The 17,417-nt window shown below is 54.2% G+C and overlaps 9 protein-coding genes across 9 annotated transcripts; 4 read left to right on the forward strand and 5 right to left on the reverse strand.

Moving 5' to 3' along the window:
- The first annotated feature begins 33 nt into the window (after window positions 1-33).
- BO66DRAFT_391682 (2EXR domain-containing protein) lies at window positions 34-1,202 on the forward strand. The gene has a single exon (XM_025647311.1). The coding sequence runs from the start codon at window positions 46-48 to the stop codon at window positions 1,051-1,053; it is 1,008 nt and encodes a 335-aa protein (XP_025504334.1). The 5' UTR covers window positions 34-45; the 3' UTR covers window positions 1,054-1,202.
- Window positions 1,203-2,235: 1,033 nt separating this feature from the next.
- Window positions 2,236-2,559, reverse strand: BO66DRAFT_401206 (uncharacterized protein; the record flags this gene model as incomplete). Its single annotated transcript, XM_025648752.1, has 1 exon — window positions 2,236-2,559. One exon carries the CDS (start codon window positions 2,557-2,559, stop codon window positions 2,236-2,238), a length of 324 nt encoding a protein of 107 aa, XP_025504335.1.
- An 812-nt stretch (window positions 2,560-3,371) lies between these two features.
- Window positions 3,372-4,165, forward strand: BO66DRAFT_438141 (uncharacterized protein; the record flags this gene model as incomplete). The annotated part of the gene is made up of 2 exons (XM_025651037.1): window positions 3,372-3,708; window positions 3,780-4,165. 2 exons carry the CDS (start codon window positions 3,372-3,374, stop codon window positions 4,163-4,165), a joined length of 723 nt encoding a protein of 240 aa, XP_025504336.1.
- Window positions 4,166-4,903: 738 nt separating this feature from the next.
- On the reverse strand, window positions 4,904-5,437 carry BO66DRAFT_293056 (YbhB/YbcL family Raf kinase inhibitor-like protein; the record flags this gene model as incomplete). The annotated part of the gene is made up of 2 exons (XM_025643177.1): window positions 4,904-5,247; window positions 5,314-5,437. Coding segments are annotated over 2 exons (468 nt in total), but the record flags the coding sequence as incomplete, so codon positions are not given.
- Window positions 5,438-5,892: 455 nt separating this feature from the next.
- BO66DRAFT_438143 (uncharacterized protein) lies at window positions 5,893-7,105 on the reverse strand (the record flags this gene model as incomplete). The annotated part of the gene is made up of 4 exons (XM_025651038.1): window positions 5,893-6,059; window positions 6,116-6,244; window positions 6,326-6,652; window positions 6,724-7,105. 4 exons carry the CDS (start codon window positions 7,103-7,105, stop codon window positions 5,893-5,895), a joined length of 1,005 nt encoding a protein of 334 aa, XP_025504338.1.
- A 373-nt stretch (window positions 7,106-7,478) lies between these two features.
- Window positions 7,479-8,368, forward strand: BO66DRAFT_450842 (uncharacterized protein; the record flags this gene model as incomplete). The annotated part of the gene is made up of 1 exon (XM_025651833.1): window positions 7,479-8,368. The coding sequence occupies one exon, from the start codon at window positions 7,479-7,481 to the stop codon at window positions 8,253-8,255; it is 777 nt and encodes a 258-aa protein (XP_025504339.1). The 3' UTR covers window positions 8,256-8,368.
- Window positions 8,369-9,138: 770 nt separating this feature from the next.
- On the forward strand, window positions 9,139-10,627 carry BO66DRAFT_349131 (putative aldo-keto reductase). The gene is made up of 6 exons (XM_025644672.1): window positions 9,139-9,337; window positions 9,408-9,486; window positions 9,555-9,695; window positions 9,761-9,874; window positions 9,948-10,142; window positions 10,237-10,627. The coding sequence occupies exons 1-6, from the start codon at window positions 9,179-9,181 to the stop codon at window positions 10,530-10,532; spliced, it is 984 nt and encodes a 327-aa protein (XP_025504340.1). The 5' UTR covers window positions 9,139-9,178; the 3' UTR covers window positions 10,533-10,627.
- A 1,671-nt stretch (window positions 10,628-12,298) lies between these two features.
- On the reverse strand, window positions 12,299-12,640 carry BO66DRAFT_438146 (uncharacterized protein; the record flags this gene model as incomplete). Its single annotated transcript, XM_025651039.1, has 1 exon — window positions 12,299-12,640. The coding sequence occupies one exon, from the start codon at window positions 12,638-12,640 to the stop codon at window positions 12,299-12,301; it is 342 nt and encodes a 113-aa protein (XP_025504341.1).
- Window positions 12,641-14,424: 1,784 nt separating this feature from the next.
- Window positions 14,425-16,610, reverse strand: BO66DRAFT_471183 (general substrate transporter; the record flags this gene model as incomplete). Its single annotated transcript, XM_025652842.1, has 10 exons — window positions 14,425-14,524; window positions 14,590-14,679; window positions 14,761-14,972; window positions 15,053-15,264; window positions 15,323-15,650; window positions 15,701-15,794; window positions 15,858-16,018; window positions 16,077-16,148; window positions 16,209-16,348; window positions 16,415-16,610. The coding sequence occupies 10 exons, from the start codon at window positions 16,608-16,610 to the stop codon at window positions 14,425-14,427; spliced, it is 1,605 nt and encodes a 534-aa protein (XP_025504342.1).
- Between the last annotated feature and the right edge of the window lie 807 nt (window positions 16,611-17,417).

Below are 17,417 nucleotides of genomic sequence, written 5' to 3' on the forward strand. Positions count from 1 at the left end.
CCCCCCAAACTCCCCCCTCTTACCGCACGTAACCAGAACATCTCGATGTCAACAGCACTGCAATCAGATTCCGAAGTCCCCGCCGCCCGACCAAGCCCCTACACCTATACCGACGAGCAATGGAAGGTCCACACCGTCCACCCACAGCGATACTATTCCCGCAGTAGAGAAGATGGAACGCTGCGCCCCACTCGCCCAGCGCCTTGTTCTTTCATAGGCAATCCCGACATTGCGCCGCGAACGGCGGCCGAAAAGGCCCGCGAAGCCGACAAGGCGCTGTGGGGGAGCTGCAAGAGCGTCGAGGAGTACGAAGCGAAGAGGCGGGAGATGGACGACGTCGCCGCCGCCCGCGCAGTCGAAGCAGGACGGGCGACCTTTCATCCGTTTCCACGCCTGCCGTCCGAGTTGCGATGTCGGATCTGGGTCATGGCCATGGTGAACAGCCCAACCCGCATTGCCATCACCTGCTCGGGGTACACGCCCGCGCGACTACCGCGAGGGGGACGGTGTGGGACGGTGGCTCCGGGACGTCCGAGGATCTTTGCAGCCACCGCGTTCATGCCGCCGCTGATGCTGGTCAACTGGGAGGCGCACGGCCTGGCGTCGCGCCACTACCGGCGGGCCTTTCGGGGCGTCAATGGCGGCGGGGGCGTCCTCGCTGCCTATCCGAGTGTTCTCACGATCGAAAAGGCCATGGTGCTCCTCCTGCCCATGGATCGTGGTGAGGACCTCGGATCGCTTGCAGAGATCGTGGTGGTTGTTTCCCCGGGTTTGGGTGGCAGGGTGTCGTTTTCCACGGAGTACTTAGAGCAATTCAAGTCGATGCTGAGGATGGGGACCATACGTCGTCTGGAACTTCGGCTGACGAGATCGATCCCTCGCGACCGGGCGCGCAGGGTTGAGGAGTACTTTGCATCGCTGTTCTCTGAGATACAGGCGGCGAATTCAAAATGGGTCACGCCGGAGCTGCAGGTGGGGCCTGTGCATGACGAAGAGAAGCCTAGGAATGATTCGGAATCGTCTTCGGAGGACCTCTTTACTAATGACGATTAGCAGACCGATGACAGACTTGACTTAATGTTGGCAGTCATGAGATGTATTAAGCATTGAGATCAACGCTTAGATGGAGTGTAAGTCGTCTCATATAGCTGGGTTGCGTACCTATTGCCATAGTCTCAGAATAAACATGCATCGCAGAGGAGAAGAAAGCTATGCGAGTCTAGACGTGAACGCAGTGCATCAAAGCCTCATATTATCATATAAGCCAATGTTCTGTACTCAGTGGCGGGGCCTGCTCCACATGCAAAGCTTGTCGCCAAAAGAAGGTAGGAGACTGACTCCAAAGATAAGTCGGACCATCACCTTACTGTAGCCCGAAGGGACCGACACGGTTACCGCGCACAAGACAAATGATGACAGCCAGCATTCACCATGCGACACATGCCGCCTCAGGGTTCGGTACTGCGGATATCCATAGAACCAAAAGAAGTCAGCTAGCTGTACGCGCCAAGAACGGGGATACCAATCTTCTCCAGATGCAAGTACAAGAGCTCCAGGGTCGAACTCGCGAAACTAGCAGCGGGGATGGTATCATCGTTCCGAACACACCTTTTCAGCAGGCGCTCGTGTAGCAAAATATACCAAATATCTATCTGGGATATCGGAGTCGAGTGGCAAGCCATAGATTAACGATCCCAGATAACGAACCTACGGCGTTTTCAGTGTTGTCGCTTGACACTGTACACGATTACCCTGGCAAGTCCTCAATTGTATGGTAGCTTGTAGTTGTCGGCATCCAATAATCCGCCGACTGCTGATGCATTGGAGCTGTAGGTACTGTACACGTTTCCCTTCCGCCATCGTGATCAGCCTATATTCAAGAATCAGAGAAGACAACTATTCACCGGAAAAAAGAAGGTTGGATAAGCAAAGTTTTTCTCTAGGCTCGACATACGATAGAAATCCCGGCAGCATCCGGCTGCTTTGCTAGCTACTGGCACAAAGACTTCCTAAAGACCGTGCCGCGTCCGGAATGGAGGCAGGGCTCTGAAACTTGTAGTGGACGCCGGAGAGCCTTCTTCTCCACCCCCACCCCCCCCCCCCTCTCGAACAGCACTGCGTCATCGTGGCTTTCTATGAAGCCGATAGACGCGCGTAAGAAGCACCGGCACCAACGATGCCGGCGAGCCTACCGAGCGGTTCACCGAGGCCGAGGCTGGTAATGAAGTCCGATTGCTAGTTTCCACTAGTGGGGGTAACTTCGTCGCCTTCTTCATCGTCATCGTCGTCGTCATCGTCGTCATCGTCATCGCTTATGAGCTCAATGGTGTCGTCGTCGTCGTCGTCGTCGTCGCCGTTGTTCCCATCGTCCCCGACGACGGCGCCAATGGCATTCCCACCGACAACGACGACGTTGTTGAGCAAGGGGTCGATCAAGCTCGGGCTGGTGGCGGGACCGGCGACGGCGGCAGTGTTAGGGTTGCTACTGCCGCTGCCGCTGCCAGGGTCTTGCGCTAGAGCTGTTCCGAGTAGTAAAGCTAGGACGTGAAGGAATCTCATTGCAGCCGAATTCAAGGATGGTGGATACTAAAGGGAATCGTGCGAACTCCAAGGTCCTCTCTCGTATTCTTGTCGTGACTGAGGCCAACGAATCTGATCCTCACAATTTAATGAAGGTCATGGAGAAATGGCGAAGCCAGGTCTATTTATCCTTCAAGGTCACCGGATTGACAGTGAACTGCATCGTTTTTAAGTTCAAGCCATTTTCTAGATTGGGATAAGCCATGGCGAGGGTGGAACTTAGGAAGGGAAGTCAACCTAGCTACAGTACTTAGTAGCTACCTAACAAGTTCCCTTGGGTCTCTCGACGGAACAGGTGTACGATATGCGTGGGAAAGACCTTCCATCGAGCCTTGTCCCTAGGCCTGTCTGCTTTATAGAGCCAAACGAAGAAAGGATCGTAGGGTCAGCCGAGCTTCTGCCGACGATCATTGCAGCAGTTATACATGTCAATGCCTTGGCGCTGCACATCTACGCGGGAAGTCAATATTACAGGATGTTGCAGTACACTATTGCAGCTGACATGCTTCTTGTGATACTCAATTTCCTGTGTGTTGGGGACCATGCGATATGGCATGCCTGTCTTGTTCACTTGACGGAGTCCATAGCAGCTTTTGTGGAAGATGATTCGAGCACGAGGAGGTAGATGGTGAACGAGGGTTGGGTAGAGTGCAACAGCTGACAGCCAAACAATAAATCGAACAGCCGAACGTGTTGCCATTGCCTTGGGTCACGGAAGTTTAATAGATTGACAGCCCCGTGCTCCTGTTAATCTCTCTGAATCAACCCTTCGGAGCACCATCTGTCTTGCAATGAAACCATCCGCCGACACGAAAGTTGACAACATGCGGCCCCTGGCCGCTGATACGCTCCCCCTCACCAACCTCAAAGGCCATCGTGTTCGGGTCTTCTGGTCTCTCGAAATCACCGGCATGATCCACTTCATTTGCCGCCTGATTGTGGCGGGCAAGGTGGTGGGTTTGTCCGTTAGCTTCGGCCCTTCGGCCGCAGGGTTCAGCTTGGAGTCTCAGCAGATATCATCTTCGAACGCAACAATACTGTTGATGACGCCTCTGAGAGGTGGAGAAGGCTTGTTAATTCCCCTATATAAGGCTATCGGAGAACTAGCTAAGGCAGCCGGGGTAGGCGGTGAGCCGGCATCTCAGGCCCTAAGATCCCAGGGCCGCCGTTAACTGTACCATATCGACCGCGAAGAAAAGGTCCACGTTACAAGATCTACGCAAAAAAAGCGCAATGGATGTTTGGTTTGGGCTTTGTTTCCCCGTATTTGTGGACGCCTTTCGCGGTCGTCCTGACCTGCAACCGCGCGTTCATCCGGGTATTCCATAACGCCGTGTCGCAGCGCCTGGTTTTCGTCGCTTCGCTGATTCTTTGGGCCTTGTGGTGCCAAAATGTAGGGCCCTCAGCCTTTGTCTCGAGATACCCCGTGGCGTACGTGGCTGGAGGGCTCCTTCTCTACGTGCTCCTAGCCTCGGCCCTCGATAGGTACGAGGTGCGCACGGTCTTCCCCGGCGCAGCTGCTCGCCCTGGCACGTTTCCGCAATACAGCAAATCACTAGGCCTACTTCTCAACTGTGCTCAATGATCATGACTATCCGGATTTCATGGGATAACATTCCTATTCATCAAAAGAAGCGGGGGGGCATCGAGAAATCCCCCTGGAGGGTCAAGCCCAGGGCGGAATGTGGATTTCATGAACGAAGTTATGATTGCAAGTTCCTACAGGAAATGTAAGGGATAGACCGCTCATAAAGGTGATCATCGAATCTGATCTTAGATCTGTTCGCTCACAGTGCCGAAGAGAGGGGTGATTGTCAGGCAGGCAGATCAATCACTGGCGATCATTGCATTGGGACAATGTCAAATGGCTTGGCACTGCATCACCTCTCCCCGGATCACACAAAGTAAATTTAAGAGGATGGGATATTGCTGAACAGTACGGAGTACAGCCAGCATTCTTCCTTGTCTGCTTGAGTCACGCCTGGTTGGGAAATAAGTTAATTGCACCTGAGGCGCCCAGCCTACTCGCTTTCGGCAGATCTTGTTAGCAACTTTGATACAAAATGATCGAAGCACATGGAGAAATTCCGAATCCTATTGCTAGAGTTCAATAGCCGTCTAGTAAAAATCATTAACCCGGGGATAATCTTGCCCAGAAGACACAAACTCGGTTTATACTATGCGAAAGACTGCCGTATCCGCATCACCAATGCATCCAAACACCCTCCCCGGCACCACCCGAGCCCTAATTACTTGTAAAATAATTCACCGCCACCAACTTCCCCAGCTTAAACTCCGCCTCCGCGGCATCAAGATCATATCGCATGCGATGCATATTCCCCAGCTTCTGCCCACCCGGCGGAGCGTACCTCTCCCCCACAAAATCCGCCGGCTGCTCGTACAGGAAGAAGATATACCGGTGCGGCGAGCTGCCGGGGGGCGGGGCGGGACCGATGTAGTTCGCCACGAACGGGGCCGTAACTTTCAAAACGTGGACACTCGAATCGGTTTCTGATGCAGTGGGCTGCAAACCCGGCTGGATCCAGTGCAGGATGGGGCCGAGGACGCCGAAGGAAGGGAAGGGGGCGTCGATGTCGAGGCCGATGACCATGTAGGTCGTGCTTGGCGAGAGGTTGCCGAAGGAGAGCTCCGGCGGAGATTGTGCCTCTGTCACACAGCATCAGGCTTGTCAGTCTTGGTTCCAGATTGCCCCGCATTGTGTGGATTCCTGACCCGCTCGGGGGATGTACTGGCCCGGTTGCACATTCCTGTGTTGGCCGACATTCAGGCCAAGCACTTTGGTGGCGTCGGTCTCGATTAGCGAGAGGGCCTTTTTGACGCTTTGGTTCGCGGGCATCGTGTATGAGGATAGAGAGGCTTGGCTGGTTCGCTTGTGATATGTGTATCAGCGATGTCGAGGGAATGGGTTAAAGGTCTCTTTCTGGTTGTTGGATTAACTGAGTTGGGGATCGGTTTTAAGGGTCGGAGATTGGGCAGCTCCGTCGGAGATAAGAACCAAGTCAACAATCCTCACAATGCTCTAATACAGTATATGGTACGCACAACATTCCGGAGATAAGAATGCATCTTGTATCTCCGTCTCATCATTACTGGGTCCAGTTGACACAACAATAGACATTCGGTAAACATCATTGATGAAAAATGGCCTGCGCTGTTACAAATTCAATCATCTCAACTTCACTAGAACTTGACCTTCTTCGAGTATATCTTCTAGTTCAACATCAAGCTATTGCAAAGCAAGTCGGAAGGTTCTTAAAGCAAAGCATAATCCACCCACGTTCCACCCCACTTCTACTCCTTCATCCGAACATGCTCGTCGGAACCGCCTTCCGTTCCACTAGAGTCTCCATCCGACCCCAAGCCCCATGGGTGTCGCTCCACGTGTCGGGATTCTATGAAGATCTTCCAGAGGATGGTGACGATATCATGGCCGAACCCTGCACCCTTGTAGGGTTTGACTGTGAATTGGTACTAGAGAAGAGCTATTAGCAAAGTCTCTCTCCATGCCCAAAACCCCCAGCGAAAATGCTTGCCTTCCCCGGGTATTCGAATCGATAAAAGGCCATTGTATCCCCGTGGGTGGCCAGGCCGTAGACGACCGGGTTCGTCTCGCACGCGTCTCGCCTGGTTTTGTGGACCATGACTAATGATATGATATGCAGCGATTAGTCTAATGCTCCAGGCTCGAAGGAAGTCTGGTATAGAAGGACTAGGAAGCACATACACAAGTAAGCTAAAAGCTCCGTGTCCGGCGCCCAACTCATCGGTGTGTCCCTCTCCACGATCACGAAGCGCACCCGAGGGCAACGGTTACGGAGGCGGGATATCACCGTGAAGTCCGGCACACCTGAGAGTCGGGCACGAGGCCATCTCAAGTCGTAGGTCAGAGCGGTTCTGGACTGCACGTACGTCATGCAGGCGTTGATGCCGTGGACGAGGTTCACCTCAAAGGCGATGCGGTGGAGCGTCCACTCGAGCGCACTGCTGGGGATCTTGTCACTTTGCTTGGGCTCGACGAGAGAGGTCTGCGTCATCAAGGTGAGGAACCCAGCTATCTGACTATCAGTTACCCGTGCACGCACTCGACGCACCAAACGCAGCCGGTGTGGGCAACCAACTCACCAGGGATCGGAACACTAGCCGAAGGGGCGTCCCAGTCGTGGCGCTCGTCGCTCGGTGAGACACCGAACATCCTGGGGAAGAAGTGGTCTTGGAGGGTCCCAGCCCAGAGGGTAGACGTCTTATGCTCGGGTCGGAATCTCAGCTGTTCGATGCTATCCTCGAGGCTGTCCAAATCCTCTCTCTGCTCTTCTATCTGGTTCAGTTGCACCTTGGCGTGCTTCAATGCTCCGCATAGCTCATCCATGCAGAAATCGATCGTGGTGATGGCTGACTCATGGCACTGGAGCAAGTGCTTCAGCTCTTTAGATTGCTCCTCTGTGAATGAATACTCCGGGACTGGGAGCAGATACCCCGTCCCCAATAAATCTGGTATTCTTGACATCGTGCAAAGGGTAGGGAAGGTGGGGTATATTGTGATCGGGATGAAGGTGGAAAGATTTGTTGAGTTGGACGTGTGAAGGGCTGTGTGCGAGTGTTGGCGGAGTTGTGCTCGAGGGACCAGGTGATGGAGTCATGGTCATGGGACGGGTTGCAAATTTCGCTCCGAATGTTGTCATGATGATTGCCAACCTCCGTGAATCTGCGGTAAGAGTCGCCATGATGATGTACATACGGTCCGGCAAGGAGGCCAGTCACTTCCCCAGGACGAATTTCTCCCGGATCATCCATCAAACAAGACACCACCTTGCTCATCTGAGACCCCACACAGACCCATCATCCCGTCTCTATATCTAACCCACATCAAACCCCCAACCATGCCGTGTTACCTATTCATCAAAGTAGGTGCATGGATCGACGGAAAGAAAGAGACCTTCCACGAGAAGCGCGGGAACTTCCACCAGGCGCAGGGCGCGCGCCTGCGACTCTTCGCGTGGGATCTGGCTGCCCGCAAATTTGAAGATCCATTCGAACTGCAGCAGGGAGTCCAACTATGGCGCAGCATGATATCCCTGATCCGGAACGACAACAACCTCAACCTCGCGATCCAGCACGAGGCCGCTCTGCAGCACTCACACCAAGTCCTGGACGCGATGCTCCAGCATCTCGCCGACACTAGCGATGTTGGGTCTGAACCCATCTTCTCGGCCATGTCGCAGATGCAGGCGATCGAGAACGAGCTGCGCACAGTCCACGAGCAGATCTGGAATCTCGAGCGGAAGGCGCACCGAATCCTGCGCAAATTCCCCGTCAGCTTTGGGCCAGTCAAATGTGCGGTGTGCGCCAACCGAACCAGGCCGGACTGGCATCTGACGGAATTCCTGCGGGAGGACTGCGCGGGCCGCGGCGGGTGCTGCGGGCGCGGGTGCGGCTGTTGCGCCGGACCCCGCAGCGCGCACCGGGCGAAATGGGGCCATTGCACTGCCGCCTGTGCGTGTTGTGAGCGGGCCCGTGGCTTTGTGGTGGGCAAGCACGTTCGCTGGGAGCCCGTTCGTCTGCCGGCTCTGGATGATGCCGAGTGGATCACGGGGGACATGCTGCAGCTGTTGGTCGCCTATGCGTTTGGGCTCACGGTGGAGGATGACTGGCTTTGAAGAGTGCTGTGCGTTTATGCTACAGAAAGATAGCACTGGACTTGCTAGTTTTGATATGAGATGCTTTTTGCTTGGAAGAGACCCTGTTTTGTGATCATTCTTGTGTACCTTTGCTTGCGTTCTTGCGGATTCTAGACGGCCTACAGTTTTGTACTTGCGTGCCTTTCCAATTTATGTTCCTATTGTGCCCCTTCTTTTGACCTTTGTATATGAATGTGGAATCTCTACAACGTGCAGGCACCGCAGACACTGCGGAAAGGGAAGGTCGCCTACACAGCAACACCTTTTGAAAAGGGAGATTCATTTGACAGACGGCAGGTTCCCTCGTTAGGACTAGGTATATCAAAACTAAAGGATCGACTAAATATCAGCAGCTGGACAACTGGAGAATGTATGAATAAGCAGTAATGTGATGATGACACGGTAGGCCGCATGAAGCCAGGGGTTCCGCTGTATTCTCTCACTCGACAATACTTAGTAACTTATCTAGCGTTTGTGGTTTGCAGGCCAGACTCGAGATATACCAATGACGTCACCTACGTGTGGGCCAAGCTGCTGACCTACAGATTCACCACCAATCACTGCAGGTCCAATTGACGGACATATGCTTAAACCCGAGTCAGCTGTCAGCATTTAGCCCCTGGTCTGTGCGCTGACCCACGCACATGAAGCGATCACGAATAGGAAGAAGCACCGAGCTCCCGAGAGCCCGAATCCGGCGCATCTCCGTCATCATGTAACCTTAACGTAGCCGAGCGATGAGCCGATCGGACCCTGGAATTAGCAATGCGGTGCTTGATTCACTGTCGCCTATTCATTTCCTGGGACTCTTATATTTACCCCGTCCCAGCTGCAGGGAGCTTAGACCAGACTACAGCATACAATCACAGCCACCACGTCCATACCAAAAACTTCAACTCATCATGGTCAAATTCCTCCCCTTCGCCGACCTCCAGGTCCCCTCGCCCGGTTTTGGCGCCATGGGGCTCAGCTTCGGGCTGGGCAACAACCTGAGCTACGAGGAGGCCGAGCCCGTGCTTCTGAAGGCGATTGAGCTGGGTTGCACCTTTTGGGATACGGCCGTACGTTGACCCCTCTCACTTTCTTCATTTCATAGCATCTTCTTCGAATCCTCTGACTATTAATGCACAGGTTGTCTACCAAGCCGGTGTCAACGAGAAACTCCTTGGTGACTTCATTCGCAAGCATAACGTGCGCGACAAGGTCTTCAGTACGTCCCGACCCTTGCCATCAGCACACACAATCAGGCCACTGACCCGGATCAATGAACGATCGCAGTCGCCTCCAAATGCGGCTTCGACGTCTTCGGCAACAAAGGCGTCACCAACTCCGCCGCCCACATCAAGGAGTACATCGAGGGAACGATCGAGCGACTCGGCTTCGCCCCGGACCTGTACTACCTGCACCGGATTGACCCTAGTGCGTTGTACCACTGGACCCCCAGCCACAGTCTCCCCAATACTAACGAATCCCGAAAATGATAGACACCCCCCTCGAAGAATCCATCCCCGCCCTAGACGAGATCCGCAAGGCCGGAAAGACCAAATACATCGGGCTGTCAGAGTGCTCTGCCGCGACGCTCCGCAAGGCGAACTCCAGTATGTCCCCTCATCGTTCTCCCAGAATGTTTACACCATGGATCAACGTATTAATGGTGTCTGTCATCCGTAGTCGCCAAGATCGACGCCGTGCAAGCGGAATACTCCGCCTTCGAGACCATCCACGAGACGGACGGGCTGATTGACACAGCTAAGGAGCTGGGCGTCGCCTACGTGGCGTACAGCCCGCTGGGCCACGGCTGGCTGGTCGATAACTTCGACTACCAGTCGCCCGAGGACTTCAAGCCGGATGATTTCCGGCGGACTTGTACGTATCCCCCTTTATCCCCAGTTCCCTAGAAAGTCTTTCCGGGCACCCCCGCCCTTTCAGTCTATTCTCATGTGCTGATGTTCGGACCAAGCCCCCAAATTCCAAGGCGAGAACTTCTACAAGAACAAGGCGATCGTGGAGGAAATCAAAAAGCTGGCGGCGCGCAAGGGCTGCTCTGTCAGCCAGATCGCGCTGGCCTGGGTCGCTGCCCAGGGGATGATCGCCATCCCCGGAACGACCAAGGTGGCCCGGCTGGAGGCGAATTGGGCGTCGCGCGAGGTGGAGCTGAGCGAGGAGGAGCGCGCGGAGATGCGCCGGATTGTGGACAGCGCCAAGCCGCACGGGAATCGGTACGGGGCGGCCAACCAGGCGCTTGTTGGGCATTAGGGAGGTGAAGTGGAGTAGGAGTGGGGTGATAGCTTTGCATAATTCAGATAGCAATCGAGAGAATACACATCGCCTGTCTGTGTACATACTGTATCGATGAGGGCATAGTCCACAGATCCACTGTTACCACCCCTCCCCCAGCAGAAAACATCGATGGTCGTAGTTGTGCGTGTAGTAAGGGGCGGTCATCTCGACTTTTGGTGCAGGGCAGTAAGGACACGGATGAGAAGATGGGACCCGTCGTCTTTGCTGGCTGTCTGTTGTTAAAGATCCCTTCTTGCCCCTGGATAGTAGCACTGAAGTGGGTGATCAGATCCTAAGCCTGTCATTGGTGCATCTTGGGGCATGGGGTGTAAGCACTAAGCATGCTTAAACCTGGCATGCCGTTTTCCAATTAAGGTTTAGGGCCTCTTTATATGTTTCTTAGTTCCTCTTATTCTTCTTTTCTCCAAGGGAGAACTTTACTTCCTTTCAATCCTGATCACCCCTCTTTTGGTGTAGTATATGCTCTCTCCCACAGCTCTGTTGCCTGTATAGGCTAGCATGTATCTTGCCGGAGTCTCATCTAGATTACTAAATTAGCTACCAGTGTATGCCGGCCCAAAAGAGTACGGTACCTAGAGTAAGCACTTGGCCAACTTGACTTAGTCTTTTCCAGTTCCTGTTTCTAGCCCACTTTTTAGGCTGTGGCATTCAGTGCTCACCACCTCGTCCACTCTCGTCGCAGCTTGTTACCTAGCTTCAGTCAGGTGGTCCACAAGCTCACGCAAGAGTAGGTGGTAGTGAGGCTTAATCCCTGGCAGGCATAGTACCACTGGGAGGAGGTAATGGCAAGCTTTCCACGCCAGTCTCCGTGGACTGCTCTCGCCATGCCCTCGACAGTTGTGGGCTGCCGTGCATGACTTCCCCAGCCGAGCACTGTACGGTACATCTGGCTACAAATAATCAAAGTTTACATAGATGACACATGAGAGATTGCGAGTGGTGGTAGAGCTTGTCTATGAAGTTGCCGATCACACTCTTCACATGATCGGACTACACTGGTTTCCACTGCTATCGTGAACAGCAGTATGATACTCTTTTTTTTTTCTCTTGTACAGTACCCATCACCTGCAATTAAAGTAACCAGCCGAAGTGACCACTATGCGGCCTTCGATCTCCACAATAAGTCGGCCCGCCCGGCCCGCGGCCTGTCCGGGGTAAACCCTACCTCAATCCCCAAGCCGAAAACCATCAATTCGACCAGATCTTTAATGTTAATATAACCAGCACACGACTTATTTTGGGACGTGTGATCAGCTCGAATCTAGGACAAGCCAGCTGCGGGCGTCTTCTTCCAGAGTCACTTGGTCAGCATTGAGTACAGGCAGGGGCTATTTGGCCCTCATAGCGTTGGGGGAAGGGAATGATATACCAGTATCAACCCTGCAGACCGTACAGATCGCCATACTGAGTTAGATCTAATACAAGGCAGTGGTTATTAGAAGTGCTAAAGCACCACCGCCATTCCGTCGAGGACTATCTCTGCGCCCTGACCATTCAAGAACGATTATATTACAGATTGTCTAAGAGAAGGAGGGATTCGTCTGTTCACGAACGCGGACCCCTCGCGACTTACCCACCCTCACATCACTCATCGTACAGCATAAACAGAACGAGCAAACAGACTTTGTCAAAAAAGATGATATTGAAGTAACCACATAAACCCATACCGCGCAGATGAAATCAAAACACAAAACCACACCTCCTGATACAGCGAAGGCAAACTAGCAAGTGTTCACCAAGATCTTATCGAAGGCCATGGTGGGGCCGCCAGTGTAGCAGTTGGGCGACCATCCGGCGGACACGTCGGGGTTGTTGTAGCAGCTGGAGCCGTACTGGCAGAAGGCGACGCCGCAGGCGGAGGCACCGCCGGCGATCTGACCGCTGGCCCAGGTGTAGCCGTACTGGTAGACCTGGTTGCCGGCGCCGGTGTCGTAGGCGATGGTCTCCTGGTGGAAGGTTCCGGTGCAGTCGTCGCCGGTCCACAGGTTGACGGTGACGTACTGGGAGCTGGCCAGGGCGCCTGTGGCGGCGAGGAGGGCGGTGGCGAGGGTCTTGGAGAGCATTTTCTTTCGTTGATTGGGTTGGATGGAGGAGAACGAGGATTCTGTACGGGTTAGATTGGCTCTGGTTGGCTGCGAAGGGAGAAGGGATATGCTCACTGTGGGAGTTTGGAGAGGAGATGAAGGTGAAGATTGAGATTGGGATTGATGCTGCTGGGAGGCTATCGATGGGGTGACTCGGCCTATTAATGTTGTCGAGGTCCCGGGCTTCTCTTTGAAAATATCGATTGCCAGGCAAATATCTCTCCCGTCGATTGTCGAGCTATTCCGCCACCTGACAAACCGTGAGTCCATCGGAGATAATCTAACTCTCGTATTCATCTATACTCCAACCCCGATAATCTGAGACCCTCGTATTCGAATAGACTCTAACCTCAGCACGGCTGGCGGGCCGGACCGGTGGGGCGCGAAGTTTCTTATCTCTAGCAATCAGCAGCCGCAGCTTCCCTGCCAAGATCACAGAGTCCACTCGACGACCCTGACCTCTAACCATATCCAGAATATGGAGTTGGAGAGGTCATCTACGCTGCAAAGTTTTTCCCGTGTGGACCCCAGGGGAATACGAAATCCTCTTTGTGCCTGCGGGTTCCTCAGGCTGGATAGAGTACCTCGACTACGCTGCAGTCGTCTTGGCGGACCGTAACGGGGAATCTCATCGCTTCACGGATATCCTTGGCAGGCTATATCAATGGACTTAACACTGCACTAGGGGAATGGTGTCGGAAGGGTATGTCGCCTTGGATGAAAGGTGCAGCTATCGATTGCGGTATCACAGAGACATATTCAGGGTTACACTAGTCTCTTAAACCCCAGCTTCCCTCCACTTCAGACGCCAGGCAAATTTCAGGTATGTACTGCAGGACTCAGGAACAACAAGGGTCTCTTCTTCAGGGAGACAGCCGGCGGCACGAGCCGGGGAAAACCCTAACATTGCCAGAAGAAAAATCTCTGGTTCTCGATCCGCTGCCAGATCTAAATGTGGGGTCATGCGGTGACTACACCGCATCAAGGTATGGCGCCGCCGGCCCTTTTGCAACCATTGGTTCTTTCGGTTGAGAAGAATGCACTAAATTAAAGCCACTGGAGCCTCGATAGAATGAATCAATGAGGGACCGGCCAGACCATTTCGTGATAATCAGGGAACAGTTTAACCAGGGCACTCTATATTGCCAGTATACGTACCCGGTTTAGCGCGGTACCACTCCCGTTTTTTGAACCACTGTTACCTATCTGCTGTCTTCATTTCAGCTCTCTCACACTACGTCCTGTCCAGGAGTGAGTCGAGGTCCATTGATAAAATGAGACTTAGAGAATAACATAAAGCGGTAGATCTGAAATTTGGAGTCAAGATGTCCCTGACGATTCTAAGTTCCATCATACCGCGTCTCCGCTCTCCGTACCTTGGCTCCTCTGAGAATCAGCAACGTGACCTTCCAAGACCTCGTGCCTCAGCAAGTGTAGTCCTTTATCTATTTCGGTGAAGCTTCTCCCTCATAACCACACTTATCATCCAGGGAAATAGTCTTCGTGGAAAAACTGAGCATGTCTCGCGATATCCGGATGTTTGTACGTGGGCGGGAATGCCAGTTCCCATACGGTCTGTCATACTAACTACGCATCCAAGAACCCGCTATGGAAGGATTTGTCCTTCCGTAAAAGGTAATCCGCAGTAGTTCCAGGATTGAGCCCTGCCCTTAACAATCACCCCATCGAAGTACTCCCACCATCACCACCACCCATCTCAATCCCCTACCCCCGCAACCCGCCCCGCCCCGGGAAAACCCACCCTACGCAACCCCTTCCTCCCCCTTCGCCTGCGCACTCGCATTGATCTGCACATCCGTCAAATACGCATCAAACTTGCGCAGATTGACCCTCTTCTCGAACCTGCACACACACCCTGAATTAGCACAATCACCCAACCCACCGCACCACAATCCAGGGTAACATACAGCTCATCAATCTCCGCCGGCGTTCGACGCGTAACCTCGGGAAGAATGAACCACGCCACCACCACGGCGACGGCGCCGGTACCGGCGAAACTACATCCGCTCGCGTTAGCTTGCAACACTGGACTGACTACTTATTGACCCGATGCAGGGTTGGTGGGGGCATTGACGTACAAGAATCCCGTCTTGGGCCCCCAGTGCGTGGACACGCCGTTGATCATCAGGGGCGTGCAGAAGCTGAACATGATGGCGATCAGATTGGAGAGCGCCAGGGACCAGGCGGCGGTTTGGGCGCGGAGGCGCTGCGACGGGATCTCGGCCGCGTAGGCGTATCCGATGGCCGAGGCGCCGGTGGTGGAGAAGGTGGCGAGGCAGGCGAAGAAGATCTTTGTGGGGGTGGAAATTTGGTTAGGCTGGAGATTGGGAAGGGGGATGGTATGGTGGGGTGAAGCGGCGGTAGACTTACGAGAAGAGAACTCAGGCTCGATTTCGTGTAGTCGAAGCAGCCGACGATCCCTAGGGCTAGGACGGACAGGACGGTCACCCCGTACGGATAGACGGTCAGGGGCCGCCGGCCCACCCGGTCGGTGAGCACGCAGGTGACGATCATGGCGATGATCTGCACGCAGGAGAGGATTAGGGTGACGAGGAAGGGGTCGTCGTTGCCGGCGTATTGGACTGCGTCAAATGTCAGGATTGATCATCGGGGTGGTGTGTGATGGGGCAGGGGGTGTACAGAAGTAGGTCGCGTAGGTGTTGAACACGGAGAGCCCCACGAACTGCTGGGCGATCTTGGGCCAGCCTGCGATCAGGAAGCGGAGGAGGTTGCGCCCCTGGAACACGGCCCAGGCCCCTTGGCTGCGGTTGCGTTCTGCGAGCCGCCGTTCTTCCGTGATGGTCGCGGTCATGATGCCGATCTGCTGGTCCACGTTGTAGCCCTGGACGCGGCCGCAGCAGAGGCGCAGCACTTGCGCCGCCTTCTCCGGCCGGTCCTTCCCCACCAGCCACCACGGTGACTCCGGGAGGAGCACGAAGATGATGCCCGCAACCCCGACCATCGCCCACTATTCACGGTCAGCGCAGTCGACCCGTGGGATTGGTTCGCAACACGAACCTGAGAGTAGATCGGCGTTCGGAAATCATAGGGATCAGTAGAGTGCAGGCGGTTCAGGGCGACCGAGGCGAAGAGTTGCCCGATGACAAACCAGCTGATATTATTTGCACGATTAGTTGGGAGGTTAACCGGGAGGGATAAAACCACAGGCACGTACAAGCTATATGCGTTGATGAGGAACCCTCGCAACTGGGTCGGCGCAATCTCGGACAGATAAAGAGGCATGGTCGACTGCAGCATCCCCACCCCCATGCCGGAGAAAAGCTTGGCCACTAGCCAGTGGTCCCAGTGCGTCGCGAACGATTCGATCATCACGCTCTATACCAATATCCTTCAGCAGGCGACCCACGAAGGGGGAAGGGGACAGGGCGCATACAACCACAAAAGTAAGGAAGATGATGTATAAGGCAATCTTACGTCCGTATCCGTCGGTCACGTACTGGAGAAGCTGTATCGCAAGTCGTCAGTGCCCGAAGAATAAAAAGATCCACTAATTCTCGCGACTTACAATCTGACCGATTGTCTGGCCAGCAGACTGAATACCACCCCATGCCGAGATATACTTGCCCGCGATGATCGACGTTCCGGGACTAGCCATTTGCTGGATAAATCCGGTGTTGGACACCACCCCGCCGTTGAGGTTGATCTCTGGGTCAATTAGCGACTCTCCTCTTTGCTTTCCTTCCTTGAATGTTCTCCCCAGGACAGACGTACGATACCCATCCAGCGAAGCACTGAACGCGGCGGCCATTGCGATCATTGTGACGAAGCGGTACCGGCCCAGACTCTCCCAGACACTAAGGTCATCGAGTTCCGACCGCATCAGCGGCTGGCCCTTTTCGGTGGAGGCATATTGTTGCTCGGTGGGGAGGTGTTCCACCCTCTCAATCTCGATTTTCTCTTGTTCCATGGCGAAAATCACCTTTCCAAGGGATAGGTGAGGCCAGAACCAAGGCTCTGAAAGAAGCCTTCTGCGGGGCCCCGCATTCGGATTTTATATCATATCCGGAAGAGACGCACGGGGCATGTCGGCTAAATTGGGTTGCGGGGAAACTTGGGGTCCTCCCGCTCAACAATATTCCCCCAATCAGGGGCGTATACCAGTGGATTCCAGCTTCGGTAAGCTTTTGCCAATGATCAGCCCAGTCGCAGTTGCGCTTGCATCCCCGCAACTCGCTGTCTCTTGGCCCGAGGGAGCAACCTTATGAGCCTATTAGCCGTTCTTGCGGTAGCTCGCCAGGGTTGTGGTTTACTGGGGTTTGGAGTGATCCGTGAGGGGGAACGCTAGGGACCTCTTTTGTATATAGTCGACGCACTTCTGTAACCGAGTTTAACCCCCTTTTTATCTGCGAAGATGCCAACACTATCTTCCGCAGATCAGTCAAAATGAGCCCTTGAGGGAGGGTGCCGATGAACCCGGACCCGGACCTAGGGTCCTCAATGGCTCGTGACTTTCGGTCGGTCGGACTGCTGAACCACTTTCCTTGCGGCCTGGAGATGAGCGACTGAATCTGGTAGATTCCGATGAATCGAATTCCAATGCGATCCGAGGGGAGTTGCCGGGGTCCTGGAAGCTCATTTCATAAACTAAAGCTCTCCTTGCAAGTGCGGCATAGTGATCACATGATGATCTCGGCTGTCTCTTGTCCGAGCACACCGAGTGCGGAGGGAGCATCCACCCCCTAGTCAGCGGCTGCAGCCGACCCCCACAACCCCG

The sequence above is a fragment of the Aspergillus aculeatinus genome, assembly GCF_003184765.1.
Source record: "Aspergillus aculeatinus CBS 121060 unplaced genomic scaffold BO66scaffold_22, whole genome shotgun sequence".
Classification (NCBI taxonomy): Eukaryota; Fungi; Ascomycota; class Eurotiomycetes; order Eurotiales; family Aspergillaceae; genus Aspergillus; species Aspergillus aculeatinus.

Coding starts and splice junctions, on each gene's coding strand:
- BO66DRAFT_349131 (XM_025644672.1), top strand. CDS start 9,179: ATGGTCAAATTCCTCCCCTTCGCCGACCTCCAGGTCCCCTCGCCCGGT. Junction 9,338..9,407: donor GCACCTTTTGGGATACGGCC/GTACGTTGACCC, acceptor ATTAATGCACAG/GTTGTCTACCAAGCCGGTGT. Junction 9,696..9,760: donor CCTGCACCGGATTGACCCTA/GTGCGTTGTACC, acceptor CGAAAATGATAG/ACACCCCCCTCGAAGAATCC.
- BO66DRAFT_391682 (XM_025647311.1), top strand. CDS start 46: ATGTCAACAGCACTGCAATCAGATTCCGAAGTCCCCGCCGCCCGACCA.